The sequence below is a fragment of the Hakea prostrata genome, chromosome 11 (assembly GCF_041222555.1).
Source record: "Hakea prostrata isolate BN-2017 chromosome 11, UWA_Hpros_2, whole genome shotgun sequence".
Lineage (NCBI taxonomy): Eukaryota > Viridiplantae > Streptophyta > Magnoliopsida > Proteales > Proteaceae > Hakea > Hakea prostrata.
In genome coordinates, this window is record NC_142610.1 from 24557207 (window position 1) to 24581835 (window position 24629).

The 24629-nt window shown below is 37.0% G+C and overlaps 1 protein-coding gene across 1 annotated transcript; it reads left to right on the plus strand.

Moving 5' to 3' along the window:
- The first annotated feature begins 12947 nt into the window (after nt 1-12947).
- Nucleotides 12948-23476, plus strand: LOC149001060 (uncharacterized). The gene is made up of 2 exons (XM_089141015.1): nt 12948-14115; nt 22613-23476. Exon 1 carries the CDS (start codon nt 12959-12961, stop codon nt 14069-14071), a length of 1113 nt encoding a protein of 370 aa, XP_088997141.1. The 5' UTR covers nt 12948-12958; the 3' UTR covers nt 14072-14115; nt 22613-23476.
- The last annotated feature ends 1153 nt before the right edge of the window (nt 23477-24629 follow it).

The following is a 24629-nucleotide window of genomic DNA, read 5'->3' on the forward strand; positions in this document are numbered from 1 at the left end:
TTTCGGTTTGGGTTCGAACTGACTAACGGTTTAGATTCGAGTTGATTAACAGTTTATGGTATGCAAGAAAAAGAACATAAAAGAAATACTTGAGCATCCTAAAACAAAAATAGCCAAAATTTCAAGCAAAGTAAAATTGCTATTGGCCAATTTCCATTAAAAAATTAAAAGTCATTCCACGTTGTAGAAAACTCACCTATCCTATAGAAATCAAGAACCTAGATAGTAAATAAGAACATAGAGACTGCAGGCTCATTCCTCAAGCTCCACCGGATGATCCTCCTAGAAATAGATCTTCAAACCAAAAACTCCTTTAAATTTCATCTTGTGCTATGATTGATTATCACAAAATTTGGTTCTTGTATGGTGAAAATGTAAATGTTTTATCCCTTCTATAAAATCCATCTCTTTTTTGGGTTGGTATTTAGTTTGATATGCAAATAAAATACCTCTAGATTGATAAGTATTTATTCAATTTAAACAAACATAATACATTCAATTGGCATTCATATTTAATCCTTTTGATTGTCCCTTACAAGTAGTAGAATGACTATTTGATATTTGAATTCATGCTCAATTTATATGGTTATCTATACCAAGTACCTAGGGGTAATATGATGATTCAAACAGTATTTAATGTAAAACTATTAAAACGGGTTATAACAAGTTGTGGTTTGGTTTCAAGTTGTGATGTCCCTGCATCTTTTTATATTATTATTTTATTATTGTGTGTAAATGTTTCAGTCTTTAAGATTATTAAATGATCATGATGGTTGGTTTGATGGTTCAATCAAATAGTTTGAGTGTAATTAAATGATAGCTTAAATGAAACTAAGTTCTAATTGATATTTTGGTCAAGATCCAACATCACTTGTGGGTCCCACAATGGTGGAATTTAGACTAAGCTGAGAGCTAGGGGATGAGAGAGTAAGATGAGAGAGAGAGGGGGGAGGGAAGGGTGGGCAACAGAGAAATAGGAAGGAAAGAAGAAAAACGAGGGAAGAGGCACGGCAAAGAGAATAGAGAGGGAGAAGAGAGAAGAGAGAAGAGAGAGAAGTGGAGAGGGGAGAGAGAGAGTAGAAGCTGGAGAGAGAGGAGAGAGAGGAGAGAGAAAGAAAAGAGAGGAGAAGAGAGAGAAATAAAGTAGAGAAGAGAAGTGGAGTGGAGAGAGACAAGAAAGAGAAGAGAGGAGAGAGAGAGAGAGAGGAGAGAGAAAATAAAAGGGAAACCCTAATGGCTCCCATGTACTCGAAAATAACCAATAATTATTCGAAATACAGGAGAGATGATAGACTTTTAAACTGAGGCAAGATCGAGAGATGAACATGGAACATGAATAGGTAAGTGATATGGACCAACTCATGTATGTTATTAGTGGATGATTCCACTTAATAAACAAGTAGCATTCACATGTTAATATAATATTTTATTTATTCAATTATATAATTTATGTGAAATGCATGATATATTGCTTTGTAAATGGAATAGAAATGCATGGGATCGAATGACAGCTTAAGGACTTAATGGAACTGCTTGAATTGAAATGCCGATGATATTCTTGAGATGTTGAATTATGAATTTGAAATGATACTTATGCTTGTTAAATTTAGAATTATCATGTTTTCATATTTAAATAATTAGATTGTATGAATTGTGTCTAGTCTTATTCAAATAAGACTAAGTGATAATTGAAATACAAAATGTACATTGAAATGAACAAAGTATAGCAATGTAATACTGAAATTGAATATAAAAGAGTAAAACAAAAAGGAATAAAATGATAATGGCTTTTGTAAGTCTTGGTACTTAACGTACCCAAATAGGAGGGCATGAAGCAGTTTCTGTAAGTCTTGGTACTTAGTGTAACCAAATAGGAGGGCATAAAGCAAGACTGAAAAGTGGAAAGATAGACTAAACTGATGATGGCCTCCTGTAGAGAACACCTGGCCTTGTGTCAAAAGACTTAAAAAAGAATCTCTTAATGAGAACCTCTAAGACTGAGACTAAGACTGAGACTGATGTCACTTGTATGGTTAAACTGAAGGTGTCCTCTCTATAGGCAGTTCTTAGGTTTGATTTAATAAAGAAAAAGGAAAAGGAAAATAAAAATGGAATTGTTGTGGATAAAATTTGAGCAAACAGTTACCTTGATTCGACTTGACCCCGGTTGAGGACGGTTTGACCCCACGATCGAGTTCAGACATCCGGTCTAATCATTATAGTATGATGAGGAAGGAACCCTGCAATTCCAAAGATGAGCATGATCTCGAGGAATTCGAGATACATGATAGAGTTATAAACGGTACAACACAGAGGAGGGGCAACGGTTAATCAGGAAACCGCTCCACCCCGGAGAAAAGGGGAAAAACCCTACAATCGGACGGCCACCAAGAAGGATCATGAATGAATTTGACGGTATAATGTAGCAATCACTACAAATAAGAGGTAACTGAATCGTTCTTCTTCTATTCTATCTCTCAATTAAGCCCCAACTCGCCAGCAGGACGCCCACCGACTTAGCCTTCGGAGGTGGCCTCCCGACCCTAGGGTCGGGCCATGTCTAACTTTGTTTTGCAAGTCATTTCCCAAGGATCTCAAAGCTAAGCATATTTTGGACGCATCAGGAATGCATAATGCTATATGATTTTGATGTGATAGTGGATACATGATGATTGTCTGACTTACTTACATGGTTATCTATATTGCTTACTGGGCCGCAAAGCTCACTATTGTAAATGTTAACAGATCCTCAGATACATGACAAGGGCAAGGGTGCTACTACCCAATAACGCCTTTAAAGTTGAAAATGAAAACTTTTTTTTTTTTTGTTGCAATTGATGTTGTTTAACTAAAATGTGGATGTATATATTCCTTTGAGACTGTATGTACTTAATTAGATACTGTTGAAAGTTCAAATGTAAACTTAATAGGACTTTGGACTATATACATATGTTTATGAGTCAAATTATCAAACATGTTATCTATCTTAATCCTTGGAAATGTTTAGTTTAACATTGTTTTTAGTGGTTATAAACAAGTTGATAAAGAGAGAAACTGTCACATGCCCTGGTTGGACGTCCGTAATGTGGACCCCACCAACCTATGAAAACTTGGGTCATGCCACGAGCTGGTGCGGGTTCTTCACCCCTCAGCCCAAACACAGTCCATTAAGGTTATGTTCAGGCTATAATGGGCCAGTGCGGTTCAATTTTAATGGTTCGGACTTCAAATTGACACCTCTAGCTGCACATTTAGTGCACACCATCCCACTAGAGGTCTTAGCCATCTCAGAACCTACTCTAAAACAGGAGTAAACTGAGGCTTGATCCTCCATCTATGAAAGAAAGCTCCTGTTTAAGAGCTATTAGGGACCAATTCCATCAAGTCACTAAACCACCGCCTTGTATCATACACAATCCACCTCACCACCTCACCACCTCCTTTGGAAACATGTGCTTAACTGCTTATTAACAAAAGTTGTAGCATTTCACGTTTGCCCAAGGCGATAAATGGTGCATACAAAGCTGAAACACCTTATCTAGTTCGTTAATGTCCTGCTGGTAAAGTGTTTATCAACCCCTTTAACCTCCTCCACACACGTGCCAATGCTACCCATTTATTTGTAACAAGAAGTTCCACACCTTCGTTGAAAAATGACATGCAAAAAATAAATGGTCATGAGACTAAGCAACTCTACTGCAAAAGACACAAGTGAAATCGATGACCACATCCCATTGAAGCATTTGTTCACAGGTTTGCAAGCTTTTGAGCTCTGCTAATCACGTCATGATTCATGAATAATGTATTGCCACATTTCCAAACCGTTGGATTGTTGGAATAGATTGGAAACCAGTTTAGTTACTGGTTCATTTGAATCCAATCAAACCAAACCATCTCTCTTTCACTAATCTTCTTCTCCGTCAGGTCTGTGTTCAGCAAGAATCCAGTTATAGAATGACGCAAAAGAAAAAAAAACAGTGAAAAAAATTCTAAGTAAAGCAGGAAGAGAGAGTTTTAATATTAAAAAAAAATTGGTGCTAGATCTAAGTCATCCAACATTCTCTTCTCTGGATCTCTATCCTCCTATTTGACTTCCTATTCTCATTTTGCATAGAGTTCCCGATTCTTTACATAAAGTACAGAATAAAGTTTTGGAAATATCTTCTCTACTGTTTTTGAAGGATCAGTTAACTTTCATCTTAGGACCCAGAGGTTCATCTCTTCATTAATCTTGTTCTCGTAAGACTGGTTCATTTTGTTATATTTTCATGGTGCTATTTGCCTGCATTTTATTGGTGTCTGGAATTCAGTGTGATTTGTTGAAACCCAGTTTCATGCTTTGCTGATGCTTCATCTTTTCAATTATTTTCTTCTTCTTCCTTCGATTGTTTATGCTATGTTTTTGTTTGCATTTCTCTTAGCTGATATGTTGGGTTTTATATCGATTGAAACACTGATTTGCATGTATGCCTTTTCAGAATTAAGCAATTCCGCTAATATTGGCTAATGAACACAAACAAAACTCACCCCAGGCAAGCATTGACTCACTAAAAAAAGATCAACCTTCTGGCCTTGAGGTCGAAAGGCATTTGGAGAGGTAGTCCTCATCCTTGTGGCTTATCAAGCATGGTTCCAAAGGATGAGTCATTCACTTGGGTTTGACTTCATCAAACACAAGACGGAGATGGAGAAGAAGACTGGTAAAAGAGACTATGGATTGGTTTAAGTTTTGGTTGATCTGGTCACAATGAACTCAGTGACAAAACAGGTTTACAATCTATTCCAACAATCTAATGGTTTAGAAATGTGAAAATACACGTGGCACTTAAGTATTGATTGCCGTTGAGTTGGCGCCCTCTGCTGGGCCGCAGAGGATGCGAACCCCTCCACAATTAGGCATTCTTTTTATTTCTCAATTTATTTATTTACTGTTATTATTTTTATTTGATTTTATAATCCATCTCTCTTTATTTTTTTGCAATTTTTGTAAATTAATTTTATATTGTGAATAAAAATATCTATAGTTTGTAAGGTAACCAAAAAAAAAAAAAAAAAAGTGGTTTGCATCTCCTTAAAAAAAAAAAAAAAATTTTGATTTACATCTAACTTTATAGGATTGAAATCATGTGTCATTTTTTTCTTTTGTATTGTTATTCTAATTTATGTATATTTTGTCAAGAAAAATAATATCATTATCAATTATTTACCTTTATTTTATTGTGTGCGCCTCATATAATATATGTGGGCTTGCGTCTTAATATAATAAAATTATTCAGAGGTGGGACCCCGAGTTGGTCCAACATGGGCCCACACAATGTATGGTAAAAAAGCATTAGTGTTCTCCTAACAGAGAAGTGATCAAGACTCTCATGTGCCCTCGGACTCACACATCATTGCTAAACAACAAGTAAGAGAATAGCCTTCAAGGTGGACAAACATTGAGTAGGAATCTCCATAGACTAGATTGTATCCGCGCCATCCATATTTGCTAAGAAATTGGGTCCAACAAATTACATTCTTTGAATCCAAACTCCATATTGCCTTGAGAGAGTCGCTTTGTTCCATTACTCTAACCTCCTCAAGCCAAGTCTGACCTCGGCTTTTGGTGTACACTACAAATGCTAGGCTACTTTAAGGGAGTGTTTGGTAACGGTCTTTTTTTAGAATGACATTCTTTACGAGAATCATTTTCTAGCTTTTTTATCAAAGAACGAAGGTCTGAGCACAATTTTGACTGTTTGGCAAAATCTGTGTTGAGAACACTTGAGGTGATGGAGATTTAAAAATAAAAATAAAAAAATTCTTATAAAGGCGGGAAGGAGGTAGAAGTTGCATGTGAATGAAGTTGAGGTGAATGCCCTCCTTGACTTAATTTTGACGTGCTTTTTGTTTTAAAAAACAACGAAACATGTGACGTTCTACATCTTTTTATATTATTATTTTATCATTGTGTTGGAATATTTTAATTCTCAAGATAATTAAAGGATCATGGTGGTTGGGCCGTGTACCAAGATGGTTTGTTTGATTGATTTGATCAAATGATTTGAGTATAATTAAACGATAGCTTACATAGAATTGGATTCCAATTAATATTTTAGTCGAGATCCGACATTGCTTGTGAGACCCACAAAAGATAGAATTAGATTGAACTGAAAGTAAGAAAATGATCAACATAATTTTTTGAACCCGAAAATATTAATATTCGCATTCCAGAGTGGGTCGTGCGTAAGAAAACTGAGTGAGCCTCAAGCTCATAAAATAGGCCCATTAGTTGAGTATATATATATATATATACTCAACTAATGGGCCTAACATGAAAATTGTGAAAAGTTAAAAGGAGAGAGGAGGAGGAGGTGACACCTCTCCCTCTCCCTCCCACCTAAAGTGGTAAATTTTCAAAAAAGTGAAGTGAGGTGTTATAATCATATATAATATTTTATGTGTAAAAATAAGAGGGAGAGATAATTAAGTTGTGGGGGTGGTTTTCTATGTGTAAATAGAAGACTAAAGAGAGGAAGTGAGAGAACAGAAAGGAGAGAGAAGTCAGAGAACAGAGAGACTAGAAGAAATTAAGAGAAGGAAGAAAGAGGAGAGCGAGAACAGAAGCAGAGAATGCGAGAGAGAGAGAGAGAGAGAGAGAGAGAGAGAGAAGAGATCAAAGAGAGAGAGAAGAGAAAGAGAAAAGAGAAGAGAGAGAAGAATTCATAGAACATGAGAGAGAACAAAGAAGAACTAAGGGAAAGAGAGAAGAAGAAAGAGAGTAGCAGAAAATGAGAGACAAAGAAGAGGAGAGAGAAATTGAGGGGAGGCCTTGTGTGGTTTCTACATGTTTTGATATAATCGAGGATCATTCACAATATAGGAGAGGGTGCGAGCTTTAATTGATTCAGGATCAAGAGGTGCATCTAAAATAGGAACAGGGGTAAGGGATATTGATTAACCTATGTATGTTATACTTGGGTGGTCCCACTTAGTAAAATATATAGCATTCACATGTTAATATAAAATCTATATTATTTTTTCACTTATGCAATCTATGGAAAGTGCATAATACATTGCTTTATGAATAGGACAGAAATGCATGGGATCGAATGACAACTTAAGAACTTGATTGAAATGTTTGAATTGAAATGCTAATAGTATTCTTAAATTAGAAATTTAAAATGATACTTATGCTTGTTAAATTTTAGAATTATCATGTTTTCTTATTTAAATGATGGGATTGTATGGATATAATGTATGAATTGCGGCAAATCTTATTCAAATATAGCTAAGTAATAATTGAAATGCAAGAGGTACACTGAAATAGACATTGTATAATAATGTAAGGCTAAAATTGAATATAAAAAGAGGAAAGCAAATGGAGGAAATAATAAGAATAAAGAAATAAATAAAATGTTAACAACTTCTGTAAGTCCTGGTACTTAGTGTACCTAAATGGGAAAGCATGAAACGAGACTAAAAAGTGGAAAGATAGACTAGACCGATGATGACCTCCGGTGGAGAACACCTGACCTTGTGCTGAAAGACTAAAAAGAAAATCTGTTAATGAAAACCTTTGAGACTGAGAGTGAGATTGATGTCATTTGTATGGTTTAGATTGAGGGTGTCCTCTCACAGATAGCGCTTAGGTCTAGATTAATAAAGAAAACTAAAAAAGGAAATTGAAATGCTTAATGTTATAAGACTCAATGTGATAATGAATGCATGATAATTTACCTGATTTAGCTTAGATGGTTGGCTACATCGCTTACTGAGCCCGCAAAACTCATTATTGTAAATGTTGACAAGTCTTCGGATACATGACAAGGGCAAAGATACTGACATCCAAGAGTACAGTTTAAAGTAAAGGATAAGAATTTCTTTTGTTGCTCATGTTTTGTTAAATTGAACTGTGGAATGCATATATCTCTTTTGTATGTATTTAACTAGGGACCAGGTGAAACTCAATGTTAATAAGACAAGACTTTGGACTGTATATATATGTATACAAGTCAAATTATCAAACAGGTTATTTGTTTTTGTCATTGTAAATGTTTAGTTTAGCACTGTTTTTAATGGCTATAAACAGGTTGATATTGAGAAGAACTGTCACGTGCCTCGATTGGGTATTTGTAATATGGGCCCCACTAAACTTTTGAAAACTGAGGTCATGACAAAACAAGTCAAAGTTGATTCACGAAAATCCTTTTCAAACAAGAAAATTAGACCGGTCCATTTCCTAAAAGTGAAAGAACGATTTGTTTTACCAAACGCTTTTTGGCGTTTGTTGGAAATCATCATATGGGCAACAAGTATAAGACTATAGAATTGATGAAATAGAACCTATCTGATTCGGAGAGATATCCATGTCTTTGTTGTAGTTGAAGAAGAAATAGGTAACATCACTATGCATCCGTATGTCATCGAGGAAACAATACGATAACAACAAGAAGAACTCGAACACGGTGAGTTGAGGCGTACATATCAGTACTTTTCCTTAAGGTATTTGAACGCCCCCTATAGCGCAGACTGGGTTTGACCGTGGCGTTCTCACCTCCAAGATACAACAACTCCTTAGTTCCAATGGCATGCACTCCAATGGAATCTACTTGCAAAGAAAGTCCGAAGGTAATATTCACAAACTCATCAAAAGCACTCACACCTTGATAGAAAACCAAGAGACTAATATTGATGTTAAAAAAATGTTAGAGTTCCTAGGGATCAATTCCTCTCTTTATATAGAAGAGGAAGAGACACCTATAAAGGGTATCTCTAAAAGATACCTCCCATATCATGTCTTTTCCCTTAAGTCTTGTTTGTTAGCCATTCAAACAAGATTTTTCATAGATTATCCATTGGCTATTTAGGTATCTAAATAGGGAATAAAATTACCTCTAACCCTTCATTGTAAACACAAAAAATATTTTGAATTTTATAATTTAAAAATAAATTTAAAATTCCAACAATCCCCCATAGATTCAATGATGCTATTATCTGAGGCAATATGGGAATAGACTTATAGTCCGGTTATAGACTTGGACAAGTCATTAAGGGTTCTTGCCCCCAGGAAAGGCTTTGGAATGGGCTAGTCTCTATGTGGGGGAGCTGCCCTATAGGACAATGTAACATTTTATATTAACAAAACAAAACCACTGAGTTCATGAGTAAATTTAGACTTAGTGGGACACGTCGTTGGAGGTGTCTTCTGGACTTGAACCTACACTAGGTCTAATGAACTACACTATAGAGTACAGGTGAACTCAGACTTCTTGAACCTTTCATCTTCAGTGTAGCTGGCTAGCTCACTATCCATATCCCACTAGTCGACACCCAGACATTCTGAATAATTAATTGGGACATTCTAGGCCCTATCCCTCTATCTTGGTCTCATGAGTGTTTAAAAAGTTCGCCTTAAGACTCTTATCGAGGGCAGCCACACCCTCTACACTCACTTAGGTTAGCCCGATGTACACCACAATTAACACACCCCCACATTTCGTAGGATTTGGCTAATTAAGAGCCCACTGCTCAACCTCTTTCATTGTGGTGGTACTACTTTACCATCTAACTAGAATGAGCAACACAATAGTAGTACTAAACAGGTCCCCTCGTGACTTCGTTTTTACCCTTTGAACCTAATTCAGGATTAAAACATCTTCACATAAGTAGGGTGTCCATCACAAGACCTATGACACAGGCCGTATAAGCTCATTCCTTTAGATGATATCACGATAGTGATCTGAGGCTTTACATAACCTTTAGTCAAATTATTTCTTTGACTAAACATTAAATACGATAGTTTGTGAACCTCTAGACATATGTATTTAAAACATAGTGTCCACTCCTTTGGAAGATATATGCATCCACGACATAATGTCTTTATGCCTCTACGATTATGTCATTTACCATCCATGTAAATGCCAATGCTAATTCGAATATGATCATATTATTATATATCCTTCATTATTTCCTTGCCATGTGGCTTTGGATCCGACTTTCTTATAAAGCCATACACTAAGTAAGGATTTACATAAATAATTCATAAGAATAATCTTACAAATACATGTTTTGCATGTTACCTCTTTGGGTTTTCCAAAGCTGAAGTGTATAGTTCAGTCTTGAACTGAATTTTCCAAACCGATCAATGCCATACACTCTCTTTTCCAAGAGTGATAATTGAGTCATATGAAAGACTTGATATATATACATGTAAGTTTTTAAAATGACTATGCATACTGTCATTGACCAAGTCATATTTGCATTTTGGAAAAAATGCTTACATACTACTAATATGTTCGTCGTGGACAAGCCATAATAACCACACGCACAAAGGTAACAAGCATATATACAAACCTCAAAGCATGTTAATGTAACATGTAAACCATTCATATTTTAATATTAAACTTATGCCAGGTTCTCATGTAAGTCATTCCAAACCAAGGTCATACTATTAATAATTATCAATCAAGATAAATGGGACAGACCCATCAAAAAGAAGAACTCGAACACGGTGAGTTGAGGAGTACATATTAGTACTTTTCCTTACGGTATTTGAATGCCCCCCTATAGTGCAGACTGGGTTTGACCGTGGTGTCCTCACTTCCAATATACAACAACTCCTTAGTTCCAATGGCATGCACTCCAATGGAATCTACTTGCAAAGAACGTCCGAAGGTAATAATCACAAACTCATCAAAAGCACTCACACCTTGATAGAAAACCAAGAGACTAATATTGATGTTAAAAAAATGTTAGAGTTCCTAGGGATCAACTCCTCTCTTTATATAGAAGAGGAAGAGACACCTATAAAGGGTATCTCTAAAAGATACCTCCCATATCATGTCTTTTCCCTTTAGTTTTGTTTGTTAGCCATTCAAACAAAACTTTTCATAGAGTGCCCATTAGCTATTTAGATATTTAAATAAGGAATAACATTACCTCTAACCCTTCATTGTAAACACAAAAAATATTTTGAATCTTATAATTTAAAATTCCAACAGCATTCTTTAGCATTTTTCGGCATTTTGAGAATGGAAGAACACAAAAAATTATTCCATGGCCTGTTACCAAACACACCCTTAAATGATCCTGAATTGGAGTTGCCATACGACAAGAACCTCACCATTATGCTTTCAAGATTCTATAAAACACCTCATGGAACCTTTAGACACATTTAAACAATATGCTACAATCAGGGGCGGACTTATGAAGGGGCCGAGGGGGGCCATGGACCCCCCGGATTTTTAAAATTTTTATATAAATTCCTTTAATTCCCTTGTTTTTCACTTTTTTTTCATTTTTTTTTCATTCCTATATGTGAAATGTCTCTATTTCCCCCCCCTAATATTGTGAATAATTTTTAAATGTAAAATAATTGGCACATATGTCATTCCTAATTAAAAACTAATTCCTCAATCCCTATTTATTCTCCCCACTATTCTCTCTTATCTTTTCTTCCTAACATCTTATTAGGTATTCAAAAATCAAAATGTCATTCATAATTAGAAAGTAACTCTTCAATCCCTATTTATTCTCTTCTATTTCCTCTATCCTCTCTCCTCTTTTCTTCTTATTTATTCTCTTTCTCTTCTTTTTCTTTCTTTCTATTTATTCTCTTAGCTTTCTATAAGCGTGTGGGTTAAGAAAATTTGGAAAAAAAAAAATCTACTCCACAATTAGGTACTCTTTCTCTTTTCTTTCTTTCCATTTATTCTCTTCGCTTTCTAAACTGTAAAATTGGAAAAAAAACACCCCAATTATGTACTTTTTTCTTACTCAATTTATTTTTTGTTTCTCTTTTTCTCTTTTTTTATTTATTCTTTTTATTTGTTTTTATATTCTATGTTTCTTTATTTCTTCTGCAATTTTTGTTATTTGATTTTGAATTGTGAATAAAATATATATAGTTAGTAGGTAACTAATTGCAATTGGTTTGCATCTCTTACTTAAAAAAAATTTGGTTTACATCTCCTACCAAAGAAAATATTGGCTTGCATCTAGTTTTTTAGAGTTGAAGTCATGTGTATATATTTTTTCTATATTGTTGCTTTAATTGTACCTATATTTTGTCGGAAAAAAAATATCATTATTAATAATTTACCTTTTTTTTTTCAAATATGTGTGGGCCCCACAAAATATATGTGAGTTTATTCTTTAATATAATAAAATAATATAGAGGTGGGACTTCAAATGAATCTTATAAGGGCCCACATAATATGTGTGACAAAAAAACATTAGTGCTTCCCTTACGGGGGAAGGTTATCGCTTTCATTCTTTGGCCCCCCAATATTTCATCCTGGGTACCCCTGGCTACAATGTCATTATCGTAGGCTTAAGGAGTGTCAATCGGCTAGCATGAGATAGATATTTATGCAACCAAGGGTTCAACCTAACATCCACCTTCTCAAGAGTTGGTCTACCCATCACCTTGTCCATATAAGCTAAACGAATTTTTAATGGCACGAATGGATTTTCTCTCTTTTTTGGTAGTCACGTTTCATTAAGAGGAGGCAAAAGCCGAGGTGGAGGAAAACAGCCAAGGAGTGGATAACGGCCAAACTGTCGAGCCCCTAATTGACAACGCTTTCCCAACTAGGACATGAGCAATAACATTGCAAGACCTAGAAATAAAATCAAACCTACATTCTAGGAAATCCTTGAACCTATTATTGTGGATATAAGAATGGATTTTCTCCTCTCCTCGTATAGAAATATAATAAATCTAAGCTGGCCAGAGGAATCTTGGCTACTTACAGGAGAAAGAAATATAATAAATCCGAGGCAGCACCTTATTATCAATCATTATTTCATATCTCACCAATACGTGGCAATCTTTTTATGTCAGAAAGGAAAAATACGTGGCAATTAGCTACCCTGCACACACCGCGCAATACGCACTCGTCTCTTCGCATTTAAGAAAACAATTTCGTAGTCAGCTTATATTCTCTTCTCTTCTTCTCCATTTGCAGAATTTCCGATGTCGACAAAGCCTTCCAAGGTCTCATCCTCTTCCAAGCGAAAGAAAAGTTTCTCTGGCGAAGATTCAGGCGAGGAGCGCCGGCTTACCGTCACTGAACCACTGGAAAATCCGCTCATGGAGGCGCCTAAGAGCCAGCAACTGTTCAAGCGAGTGTTCTCTGAAGACGATGAGATCAAACTATTGAATGCCTTTCTCGACGTCAGCAAAACCGCCAATGCTTCTGAATCGCCGTCGAGCACCGCTGCTTTGATTTTCCACAGTGTCGCTGATTCTTTCAGAGGCCAGTTCACGAATAAGCAACTCACCGATAAGCTCAGTAAACTACGAGGCAAGTACGTCAGACAAATCAACGGCGATAAGAATCTCAAGTCCTCTCACGATTTGGAGGTTTACAGACTCTCTGAAAAAATATGGGGCGAGGAAGACTCTGCAAAGCCCCGCGATTCTGGTGTTTCACCTGTTAAAGGTTCCCATAAGGAGAAGAGGAGACTTAAACCCCGACAAAAGATCTCGCCGGAAAACGAAACTCCTGCTTCAGAGACTCAAAACGGCTTAGCGAAAGCCGTACCGGATGGCAATAGAGAAGGAGAAAAGGAAAACGGAACTCCTGCTTCAGAGACTCAAAACGGCTTAGCGAAAGCCGTACCGGACGGCAATAGAGAAGGGGAAAAGGAAAACGGAACTCCTGCTTCAGAGACTCAAAATGGCTTAGCGAAAGGCGTACTGGACGGCAATAGAGAAGGGGGAAAGGAAAACGGAACTCCTGCTTCAGAGACTCAAAATGGCGAAGCGAGAACGGTGATTCATGATTTACCGGTTGAGAATGGAGGAGAACCTGCTAATGCTCCTGTTGCTGAGTTGGCCCTGGAGAATTTTCGCTTCTTAATGCAAGAAGTTTGTAGTTTACCTTGGAATGCTGTCCTTAGAGACAGACTAGGATCTCTGGACGAGTCGGTTTTGAAGCGTTTGGACGAGGAGTGGCGGTTGCAGCATGTTGCGGAGGCGAAGATTATGGCTAAGCGTGCTAAATTAGTTCATGAGCACATGAAGTTGATTTTGGATTCCATTGACTCTTCACATCAAGCGGTGAACTCTGGTAGCGGTCCATAGATTCTTCAGAAGTGCCTTCATCTCTGTTATTCTTGTGTTTGTAGGTATGGTTTCTGCTAGAGATTTGCTGATTTTGTACAGTTGTTTCATGTTGCTTCTGAATGAGTCCTCAGCTCTTGTTGTTTCTTATCATATTTTGCATTACAGAATAGACATGATAACCTTTTTTCTTGTTCCTTCTCCCTTCGTTTAAAATTCTGCCTTTTGTCATTTTTGTGCATTTTCATGAAACGAAAATATTTATATTCCAAGAAGTTTTATTTTTCTGTTCTTACAGTAACATAAACGAGACGAAGAGCCTAAACTCATCTTTATTCTATGCTAACTGATGCCTTTATGGTTGATCCTTCTCTGCTTTTTGTTTTTCTTGCTTCATTGCTTATTTCTGATACAAAAGTTGTGTGTGGAGAATGCGTGCTGATTCTTGTTATGCTTAAAATGAATTCATGTTATGATTAAGACAAGAATTCCTCAATGAAAATTCTTGTGGATTCCTTCTTTTATGACTTCCTCAAGCATGAAAATAATCAACAACATATGGAAGTAAAAAAATTAAGAGTTAAAATTAAAGGAACAGTTTCACGATGGTGAAATAGTGCAATCTAGATATATCTACAGCATAGCAAAGAAACTTGTAACTTCATGAAGAGTCTTTCAGCATGTGTTAACGGTCTGAGTCCTTGTTTCACTTTTGAGTGTGCTTTATCTTAATCCAAATTGTCTAAACAATAGCTTTCACCTCTTGCATGGAAGCCCATATTTTTATTTGTGGCCACACAAGCATCTTCTGCATGACCATCAATGGATGACGTGTTACCACAATTGATCCAGCAGTGTGATTAATATTTTTTACAGACTTATTGTAATCTACAATTAAAAGCCCTTATCCACAAAAGATGGGCAAATTTAGGTTAAAACCAAATTGAGAACTACCCAAAGATGTTTTCCCTGTGCCCGGCCACCCTTGCCATCTTCTCCGTTAGGCTTTTGCCACAAGTAATCCCACAGTAAACGGCACAAAACAAAGGGATAGCCAGAAAAAGATTAGAGCAGATGGGAGGGTTGGCTAGAGGTAAACAAGAAAGTGATATGGTTGGTTTAGATCACTCTTTATCTCTGATGTGGTGGCTGTTAAATCCATGAGTCTTGGATATCACCGCCAAAAAGTGTTCCTTTTTTGTCAAATTCCCACCATAGGAGGATAAAAAATTGTTTCCAAACTGGAGGGAGGGGATCCACTAATTGTCAATAGTCTGATCCGATGTTGAAGAAGAAGAAGATGCATCCACTCCTTCAGCTCCTCTCACTGGCTTGATTTGATAAATAGGAATCTTGCCTAAGACGATTTTTCTCGGCTTATTCTCCTCTTTCCTAACAGAACGAAACTTGATTGTTTTTCGTCTTCAACTGAAGGGACCTTGCTTGAGATTATTTTTCTTGTCTATTTCTCTTCTGTCCTTAATAGATTGAAACTAGACTCTTTCCCCTCGGATCATCTTCATCACCACTACCAGGGGCGGAACCAGGATTCAACATTGGGGGGGGGGGTGAAGAATGAAAGTCTAGATCACCTTCCCATTGGGAAACACTAATGCTTTTTCGACACACATATTGTGTGGGCCCTTACAAGACCCACTGGGGGTCCCACCTTTAAACTATTTTACTATATTAAGGCGTAGGCTCCCAAATATTTTGTGGGGCCCACACATATCTGAAAAAATAGGTAAATTATTGGTAATGATATTTTTTCCCGACAAAATATAAGTTAAAGCAACAATTAAAAAAACAAAAAGACTCATGACTTTAATCCTAAAAAGTTAGATGCAAACCAAAATTTTCTTTGGTAGGAAATGCAAACCAATTTTCCTTTTTTTTGTTTGTTTTTTGGGTAGGAAATGCAAACCAATGGTAGTTAGTTACCTTCCTAACTATAGACATTTTATTCACATTATAAAATCAAATAACAAAAATTGCAGAACAAAAATAAAAAGAATAACAAAAAAAATGAGAACAAGAGAGAAGATAAATAAATTGAGAAAGAGAAAGAGTACTTAATTGTGGAGAATTTTTTTTTCCAAATTTTTCTTAACCCACATTTATAGAAAGGGTAGAGTAGGAAGAAAAGAGAGAGGAGAGAATTAATAGGGATTAAGGAGTTAGTTTCTAATTAGGAATGACATTTTGGATACCTAATCGGAATATTTTTTTTTAAATTTTATTAACCAAGGTTTATAGAAAGAGAAGAGAATAAATAAGAATAAAATATGAGAGAAAAGAGAGGGGAGAATAAATAGGGATTGAGGAGTTAGTTTTTAATTAGGAATGACATTTATACCCATTATATGAAAATTGTTCTCAATATTGAGAGGGGGGGGGGTAAATAGTGATATTTCACATACGAGAAGAGAAAAAAGTGGAAAAATAAAGAAATTAATCAAAATTTCCAAAAAATTGGGTGGGGTGGGGTGCATGGCCACCTCCGGCCCAGTGTAGGTCCACCTCTGACCACTACTCTGGTGAAAGAATTTAAGCTTTACATCCATCCTTCTTCATTCTTAGGTTTGTCCCGAACTTTATGAAAATTTGCCCTTTTGTTGTGAATTTGATATCCTCTTAGCACTCCTCTTAGCACTAAGTTGTATTTTCCTTTTATTGTCAACTATTTTGAAGTTAGAGATTATATATTGAATGTTATGTGCTTAAGTAGTTAAGTTTATAATGTACTTTTCGGACAACTCTACATTGATGTTATGTACATTGAATGACATATCTACATTGATTTTTTTAGCAAAATACAACCAATGTGTTCTTTATACTCTCTAAAACCTGTCGAAACTTGTACGGAAAAGTCCTCGGTTTCCTTGAAATTTTCCAAGTTTCCACCTAAGTTTCCCATTTCCACCCGGTCGAAACTTGAGTTTCCCTTGAATTTTTTTACCATGGTTACACATGCCATCCACTCTAGGCCGTGTGATTGCAAATAAACTCCCCCCCTCCTCCTCCATGTTAAGTTTAGATTTGGCTAAATATTGGTGTGTGAATATTATTGAGAAACTGATACATATAAATACATGAATGGGAGATAGACTTTCTCCATGAGGAAAATATTATGGAAAATAACCTACCTTGAATAGAAGATTACAATAAATGAGAGATTTTATTATAACCGAGGGTCTGGGTTTAGATTTCCAGGACCTTCTAGATAGGAACCAGCACAAACTAGGATTTCTGGGTGTTTCGGCTAGGGAAGAATAGGGGCTTAAGCTTGCTGCTGGTGTTATTCTAAGGATTTTCAGGCTTCAAGGTATGAAGTTGCAGAAATTCTGGAATTTTCTGTTTCTCAAAATTCTGCCTGAAAACAGGGGACTGAATGGAGTGAAGGGTTTTAGGGGGATGCATAAGGACTGGATAGGTTGAGGATGGGGACTAGTAGTCTAGTATGGTTGCAGGAAGGTGGAGGGGAGGCCTTGGGATCTGAAACAGCAAAGTGGAAGGGCTCTAGGGAGTGGGGATTCTGCTATGTGCACAACAGGGGAGGGCAAGGGAGTCTTGCGAGTGGGAGAATAGGGTGAGGGAAGGCTGCAATGGTGGAGGGGGCTTCAACTTACTTGGGGCTGTTGTGTCTTGCGTGGGCACTGCTGTGAATGACTTGAAGAGATCAAAGATGCTGCTGGATTTGCTGAATTTCTGAGAATTACTCTCCAGCCTAGGCCGTTAGGGTTTCCTGCCCCACGGCCCAGGCTTCTGATTTAATCAACAAACACAACGTGCTTTATTCAGAAAAAAAAGGCTATTTATAGCCAATTACAAGATACTTTGACTTAACTTAGGATTCCCTGCCTAATAAGGATCCAATAACCTCTAATTTGGACTTTAAGTTAACAAACTCTTACTAAATAAGGACTCAAATTTCAAGTGACTAACTCTAGGAGATATGGGACTCAGATAATTGATTTCTAAATAGAAACAAACTCTAAATGATAAGATTCTCTTCTAGACAAGGAATCTTATCCACAATTAACTAATTAACGAACTCAACATAATTTTAAGGACTATAACTCTCAGACCATTGACTCAAACAAAAAACCAAAAGTAGATCCATATCCCTTGGATCGAGGGGATTTTGTCAACAAAAGGGAGCTTGGAAAATGACCAAAATACACCTGGGGTATTCGGCCAACTTTAAACGCCCCTTTTTTCGTCCCAGGTTTCGGGCCCAATTTAGATGTACTTGGAATAGAAAATTACAATAAGAGAAATACCTATGATAGAAGATTACAATAAGAGATCTACCTAGAATAGAAGACTACAATAAGTAAATTACCATAAATACAAGATATACACAATAATATTGTAGCATCCCTTTTGGGATGGGGGGAGGAAGCATGGTTATTGTTGCTTCTAGACCTTCTTCACATCAGCCGGGTAGTTGGACGACCTCTTGAAGGCTTCTCCAACTCAATTTGATTAGGTGCGACACTTGCACTCACAAAGAAAATTAGAGCGGCCGGACCTTGTGTTGGTCGGGGGACTGCCTTCGACGCCCAAGTTAGTCTAGGCAACAATAGAAGGCTTTGAGAGGGTTCTCAAAGCGTAGAGAATGATAAGAAGTTGAATCTCATTCATTGCCCATCTTAGGATGGAGGATATATGGTGGTTACCTAGAGGGGGCCCCTTCGTCAATTTCGCCCATTTAGTTGAAGAGTGGGGCAAGTTGCCTTAGGAAGCACGTTCCTTTCTTAGTGGGATTGGAGCCGTTACTCCATAATCCACTTCCCCATGTTTCGGAGTGGGTATAATGGTTGGTTATCTCTAACTGACCCTTTTGACTTTGACTTGGTCATCTTCAACGTTCCTCTTGGACTTAGCACTGGGTGTTCGCTCATTGGTCGAGCCTATCTCGAGTGAATCTCAAGGGATCCCTTAGGGAAGGAGTTCTTCAACTCCCCGAGGGGGTGTGTGTGATTCTCCTCGAGGGGTTCTTCAACTCCCCGAGGGAGTGTGTGTGATTATCCACGTGGGGTTCTTCAACTCCCCGAGGGTGTGTGTGTGGTTCTCCATGAGGGGTTCTTCAACTCCCCAAGGGGGTGTATGTGGTTCTCCATGAGGGGTTCTTGGGTTGGATACCCTCCGCAATAGTTGTCAAAGCATCCGCCTAGGCCCATTTTTGGGTCAAGGCGATCTGGTGTCGCCTTGGCTTTCATTGCCTTCTATCGCCTTGCTTCGCTTTTTCCCCTAGACAACCATGGGAGGAAGAGTGTTTTTTTTTTTTTTTTTTGTGGGAATGCTTTTGGAGTGATTAGAATGCCCTTTGTTGATTGAAGTGTTTAATACTATCATATCCACTAATATCATATGGTGACGTGTTTCTGCAAGAAATACAACGAAAAGAAAAAGGTTCTATGAGCAAGTGAATAGGACGCAATCTCCCACATGCCCCTATCTTGACTGTTCAGTCCCTTTCTTTGCATTTCAGCTATTCAAGCTACCTGCTTTGATACTTCAATTTCTCCGCTCCATTAATGGCCAAATAATTTCTGAGAGATTTTCTTCCCATGCAAGCGCTAGAATCTACTTCTTCTGCTATCCAGATCCAGTGTGCTACTTTTCTCATCACTTCTTGCTTTTAAGTATGAGGTGTGGCTGATCAATTACTCTTTTCTTGTTCTTGTTGAATTGCATTCCCTCTGTTTCTCTCTGCATTTCTTTTTCTGAAATTTTCCCGGTTTATCAATAATATCAGGAGATTTGAAAAGGAATTAGGGGAGAAGGTTTTGAAACCTTTTTTGTTTGTTAATTATAATTTAGTGATTCTTTCCCCTGAGCTTCTCCATTTCTCATGTAGGATAACTTTTTAAGCATTTCCAATGGGCTGGGTTCTGTTGAGGACTGCTGTGACACTGTTCCAGTGAACAGCAAGGTTGGTCGTTAATGCAGTAGTGAATGGAGAAGAGCTTGGAATCTTTTCTTCTCTTCTTTTGCAATTATGTACTGAAGACTAGAACTTAATCGGTTGCAGCATTGAGCTTTGAAGATAGAGAAGGTGTTTGGCAGAGATAGACTAGGTTGCACTAATGGATGGATTGAACAGCTCAGATGCGGAGAAGACGATCAGATTGTCAATTAGGTGGGCGCATGGGAGATTCAATCCTACCCTGATTTCTTAAAAGAACCTTTTCTCTTAAGTTAGGGGGAAACCCCCTAAAAGAAAATACACAACTTCTAGTTCTTACACCTTAGAGCTATTGCTGAGATCCAATGCTGACCTGTGTTTCTACCTTGGGAGAGCATCTGTGGGACAAAGATAAGACTTCCTTTGGGATGGCAATATGTCAAATCTCAAACTGAAACTTGCTTTTGACTGCTTCCCTTCTTTCTTAGCACACTAAATCTTTGGGGAAATATCGTAAAAAGTCAAAGCCTTATATATGGATGAAGTGTACAATGCGTACTTAAAATTTGATCGACAAAGTCGGACTACCAGGAATGAGCTATGTTAAGGTTTTGTCACTAAGTGACGTTTAAACTCTAAAACTGAATTATGTCAGATGTGTTTTAAGATATTGATGAGCTTCAATTATTTTGACAATTCAATTTTGGCTATTAGTCTATTTGTTAGATGTCTGACTCAGGCTTCCAGGTCTGGTCCTAGTTTCAACTTTACTCAAAACTAATGGTAGGTTAGAAGTCCCTTGTAGTCTCTTAAAAAGGAATTTAAACATCTATCTTCTTTGATTGAAGAAATAAGTTATAGATTTGTGCTATATTTTCTACAACATCACAGGAGCCTTTGCTATACAGAGAATATGTTCTATTTCTGGCCTTGACTTCCACAGATACCTCTTTCTCTGTAACATAGTTGCCCCAACTCTGGAAAGCTCTCATCCTGAAATTTGTCATCTTGGTTCTTGAACTTCAGTTCAGGACTCAGGTGGCTGTACTTGCTGCTGACAAGGAATTGTACTTCAACTGATCAATATAAGGGCTTGAGATATACCCTCCTCATGTTTCCTGATATTCCTAGACTCAGAACTCTGCCTCTGAATCCAACAAAGAGGCGGCTTTGAAGCGTAACCTAGCGTTAGGGAATCTCCAGATCATTAGAGCCTAGAGAATTCATCAGTTACTGAAAACATCATTCAATTTCACTGTTATGATAGACCAAAATTGTCATTTATGAGAGTAGTAAATTCAAAAAACCGGTAGGAACTTAAAGTTCTCTGTTTATTGCCTATGTTTTGTACTTTCAGAGTATGTCTAACTGATGTTTAATGCAAGCCCTTCTTTTTCCACCAAAACTGCTTCTTTTTTATGCCCTTGTATATTCTTTAGCATCTTCTCAGTAGCAGCCCATAATCTGCAAATGATAATTGCACGATCACAATTCACAAGCTCTCTTTATACTCCAAAATTGTTTCCTTCACTTTCAGGAAGCAACGTTAGTAAACTCAAAACTTTTTTGGCATCTGTTTCTTTCTTGTGACTGGACTAAGCATTTATTGGTAGGACCATTAGGATTAAGAACTGAGTTTGCCAAGGCCAACACATTGCTAGACATGTGCATAGTTTGAGAACTGAGATCTCGTGAGATATCTCGCTTTTTCCCAATCTTGAGACAAGATTAGGTGTGTAACTGGAGAGTCACAATATCTCGGCTGAGATCTTAGTTCCACCAGGATTTTGGTTGACCCACTTCATACCATGTCTTGGTCCAGATGAGCCAAGATAACTCGATCTTGTCTGGTCTCTTGCGCAGGTCATCTCCCCCTTACTGTTTACATTCTTTTTGCTAGAGTGTTTGCAGGAATCTTGGTTGGGATCCCACTTAACTTGCATCAACCGAGTGTTTAGAGCAGCTGCTTAGTGCTTAGTGCCTCGTTGATTTTGCTCTTAACTCTCATCTGTAACTAATAAATACACTGATTTGTAATGTAAGATTGTGAACAAATGAACATGTTTGATATATTGTTTGACTTTAAACATTTATGTATTTTATGTTTTATAAGTCAGCATGTTCACTCCTTTAGGGTATCGGTTTTAAAATTAGGCCAAGTTGCAACATATCTACAATTGTTCTCTTACAAATCTAAGGCCCCACTTCTATGATTAGAAGCCTAAAATAACCTAAATACCAAATTATATCCTAAATGATACTTGAAACCCCACCGAAATGGGTTGAGGTGGCAGAAATTACTAGATCTCATCCAAGATTTCATGAGATCTCGGTTTTCTAGGGGCCCCGAGATCCCTATCGAGATCTCATACCATGGATGTGGGTCTCTCTTTGTAATGGAACATTATTAACGTGGATATTTTCAGTGATGAGTATTTCTTTCTGTGCAAGAAATTCAGAACATTTTTGTAAAACAACTTAGCATCCTGAAGTATTGAATATTATATGTTTCTGGATTGATGAACTCAAGGTTAAGCCTTCAAACACCAACTATGATTTCTTGTCTTCTCTGACTATTAGTTCTTCTATTGAACTTGAGAATGATTGGGATTGGAATTTAGTCAGTGATCCAACTCTAGTCGTGGCAGGTTTTCTGTTATTTTGCAGGGATGAAATGGTCTTGGACGGTTGCTGTTGTAAACAGGGGTACAGGTCAGAAACATTGAAGGTGTCCTTGGAGGAAGTGGTGCTTGAAAGGGTGGTGGAGCATGGAGCATCAGTGGCAATCCAACTGGAGATGCCTATTTTTGAAGATATGATCCAAGTGTCTGGAACTTCAGAATTTATTACCGAATCCTTTAGTCGAAGCTTGGCCTATTTTGCTAGTTCTGGTTTTGCTTCAGCTTGCAGAAGTATTACCAAGGTTCAAGATCTCGATTTTGAGGCCAGTTTTGGCCGGCGAGAAACCGAGATGGGTCGAAACAAAAGGATTTTTCTGAAAATTTCAGTGCCTGGTTTTTGGCATACACCTTATTCAGTGGCTTCTAAACACAATGAATGAGCTATTTTGTATATAAAAAAAATCATGAAAAGTACCATTTCATATCCTATTAAGTTAGAGACATAGGACTAGCGATAAATACAAAGAGTAGTTATCTAACATACTTCTGAGAGTTTAATACAATCAATATTCTATGACAACACAGATTGTCTTCAATAGCAGTAATTTTGTAATGTTTCTGCCTGTGGCATGTAAAGTCGTGTCAGTAGAGGTTTCCATTTAATTGTGATCATAGAAAAAAACTTCTGAGGAAAATTCAAGTTTCGACCAGGTGAAAATGGGAAATCTAGGTGGGAAATTGGAAAATTTCGAGAAAGTTTAGGACTTTTTCGTGCAAGTTTCAATAGGTTTTAAGAAGTATTTTAGGGTGGGATGTAGCATTTAAGTTAATTAGAGTATAAAGAACACATTGATTGTATTTTGCTAAAAAAGTCAATGTAAATATGTCATTCAATGTATATAACATCAATGTAGAGTTGTTCGAAAAGTACGTTATAAACTTAATTATTTAAGCACATAACATTCAATATATATTTTCTAACTTAAAAATAGCAGATAATAAAAGGAAAATACAATTTAGTGCCAAAAGTGGTATTTATTCTGTTAGTCGAGTAGTACTATACATTTAACATCCTCTCCTCCAACCAACAAACATAGACATCCTAGGACATTTTATGCCTATGGTTGTCAAGATAATTGACAACTGTAACTTTATGAGTCTAGTCATTAAATGCTTAAGATAACTAGTTTGAGGGAATACGTAATTTCGACAGAGAAGTCTTGATGAAGGGGGTATTTGGGGAAACGGAAAATGAAATAAACAAAAAAATTGAAAATTTGGGAAAGTTACAAAATTTACAGGAAAAAGTCTCAGGTTTCCATGAAATTTCCCATGCTTTCCACGAAATTTGGGAATTTTTTTTCATGAACCAACTGGGCTGAACCAAGTTTCGACGAAATTTTTACGGTTTCGATTGAAACTGAGGACTTTTTTTTCGGTCCTCATGAGTTTCGTTTCGATTTTTAAAAAATGCGAAATTTCGCATGCTTCGACCGAAATTTCGCATGTTTCGACCGAAATTTGTACCATGATTCTGACAACGTTTTCCTTATTCTTAGATTCTTTGACCTCCCAAAAAATATTTGCTTTTATTTAACAGTTCAAATTTCTATAATTTTGAGGGGTCCCCCCCTCTCCTCAAATGTAAAATTTGGGCGTCACTTGATCTGCTATGCAACAAGATTTTCCAAGTTTGCATTTCTTAACGCTTCTAATTCATAGAGTTTTTTTCAATCTAACGCTTGAACTACCTTGCATTGGAGGTTAGAGTCTAATTTATTGCCCCATAAATCTTCTTTACATGAACTATTCTCTTTTTTTTTTTTTTTGTTGATACAAGAAGAAAAAACATAGATTACAACTGAGATAGGTGGGATAGGTTATCCCAGAACCTAGGTTGCCTACTACCTATTGATTGTAATGCAACGTTGCTGCCTACACTTAAGATATTACAATATTCTGGCATTTCGATTCGGGGATTATTTGTATTAGATACTATGGAGATGAGGTCTGGAATTGACTCTAAAGGCCAAGTTTTATGAGG

Excerpts from the sequence above, each read along its gene's own strand:
- LOC149001060 (XM_089141015.1), top strand. The coding sequence starts at position 12,959 with ATGTCGACAAAGCCTTCCAAGGTCTCATCCTCTTCCAAGCGAAAGAAA.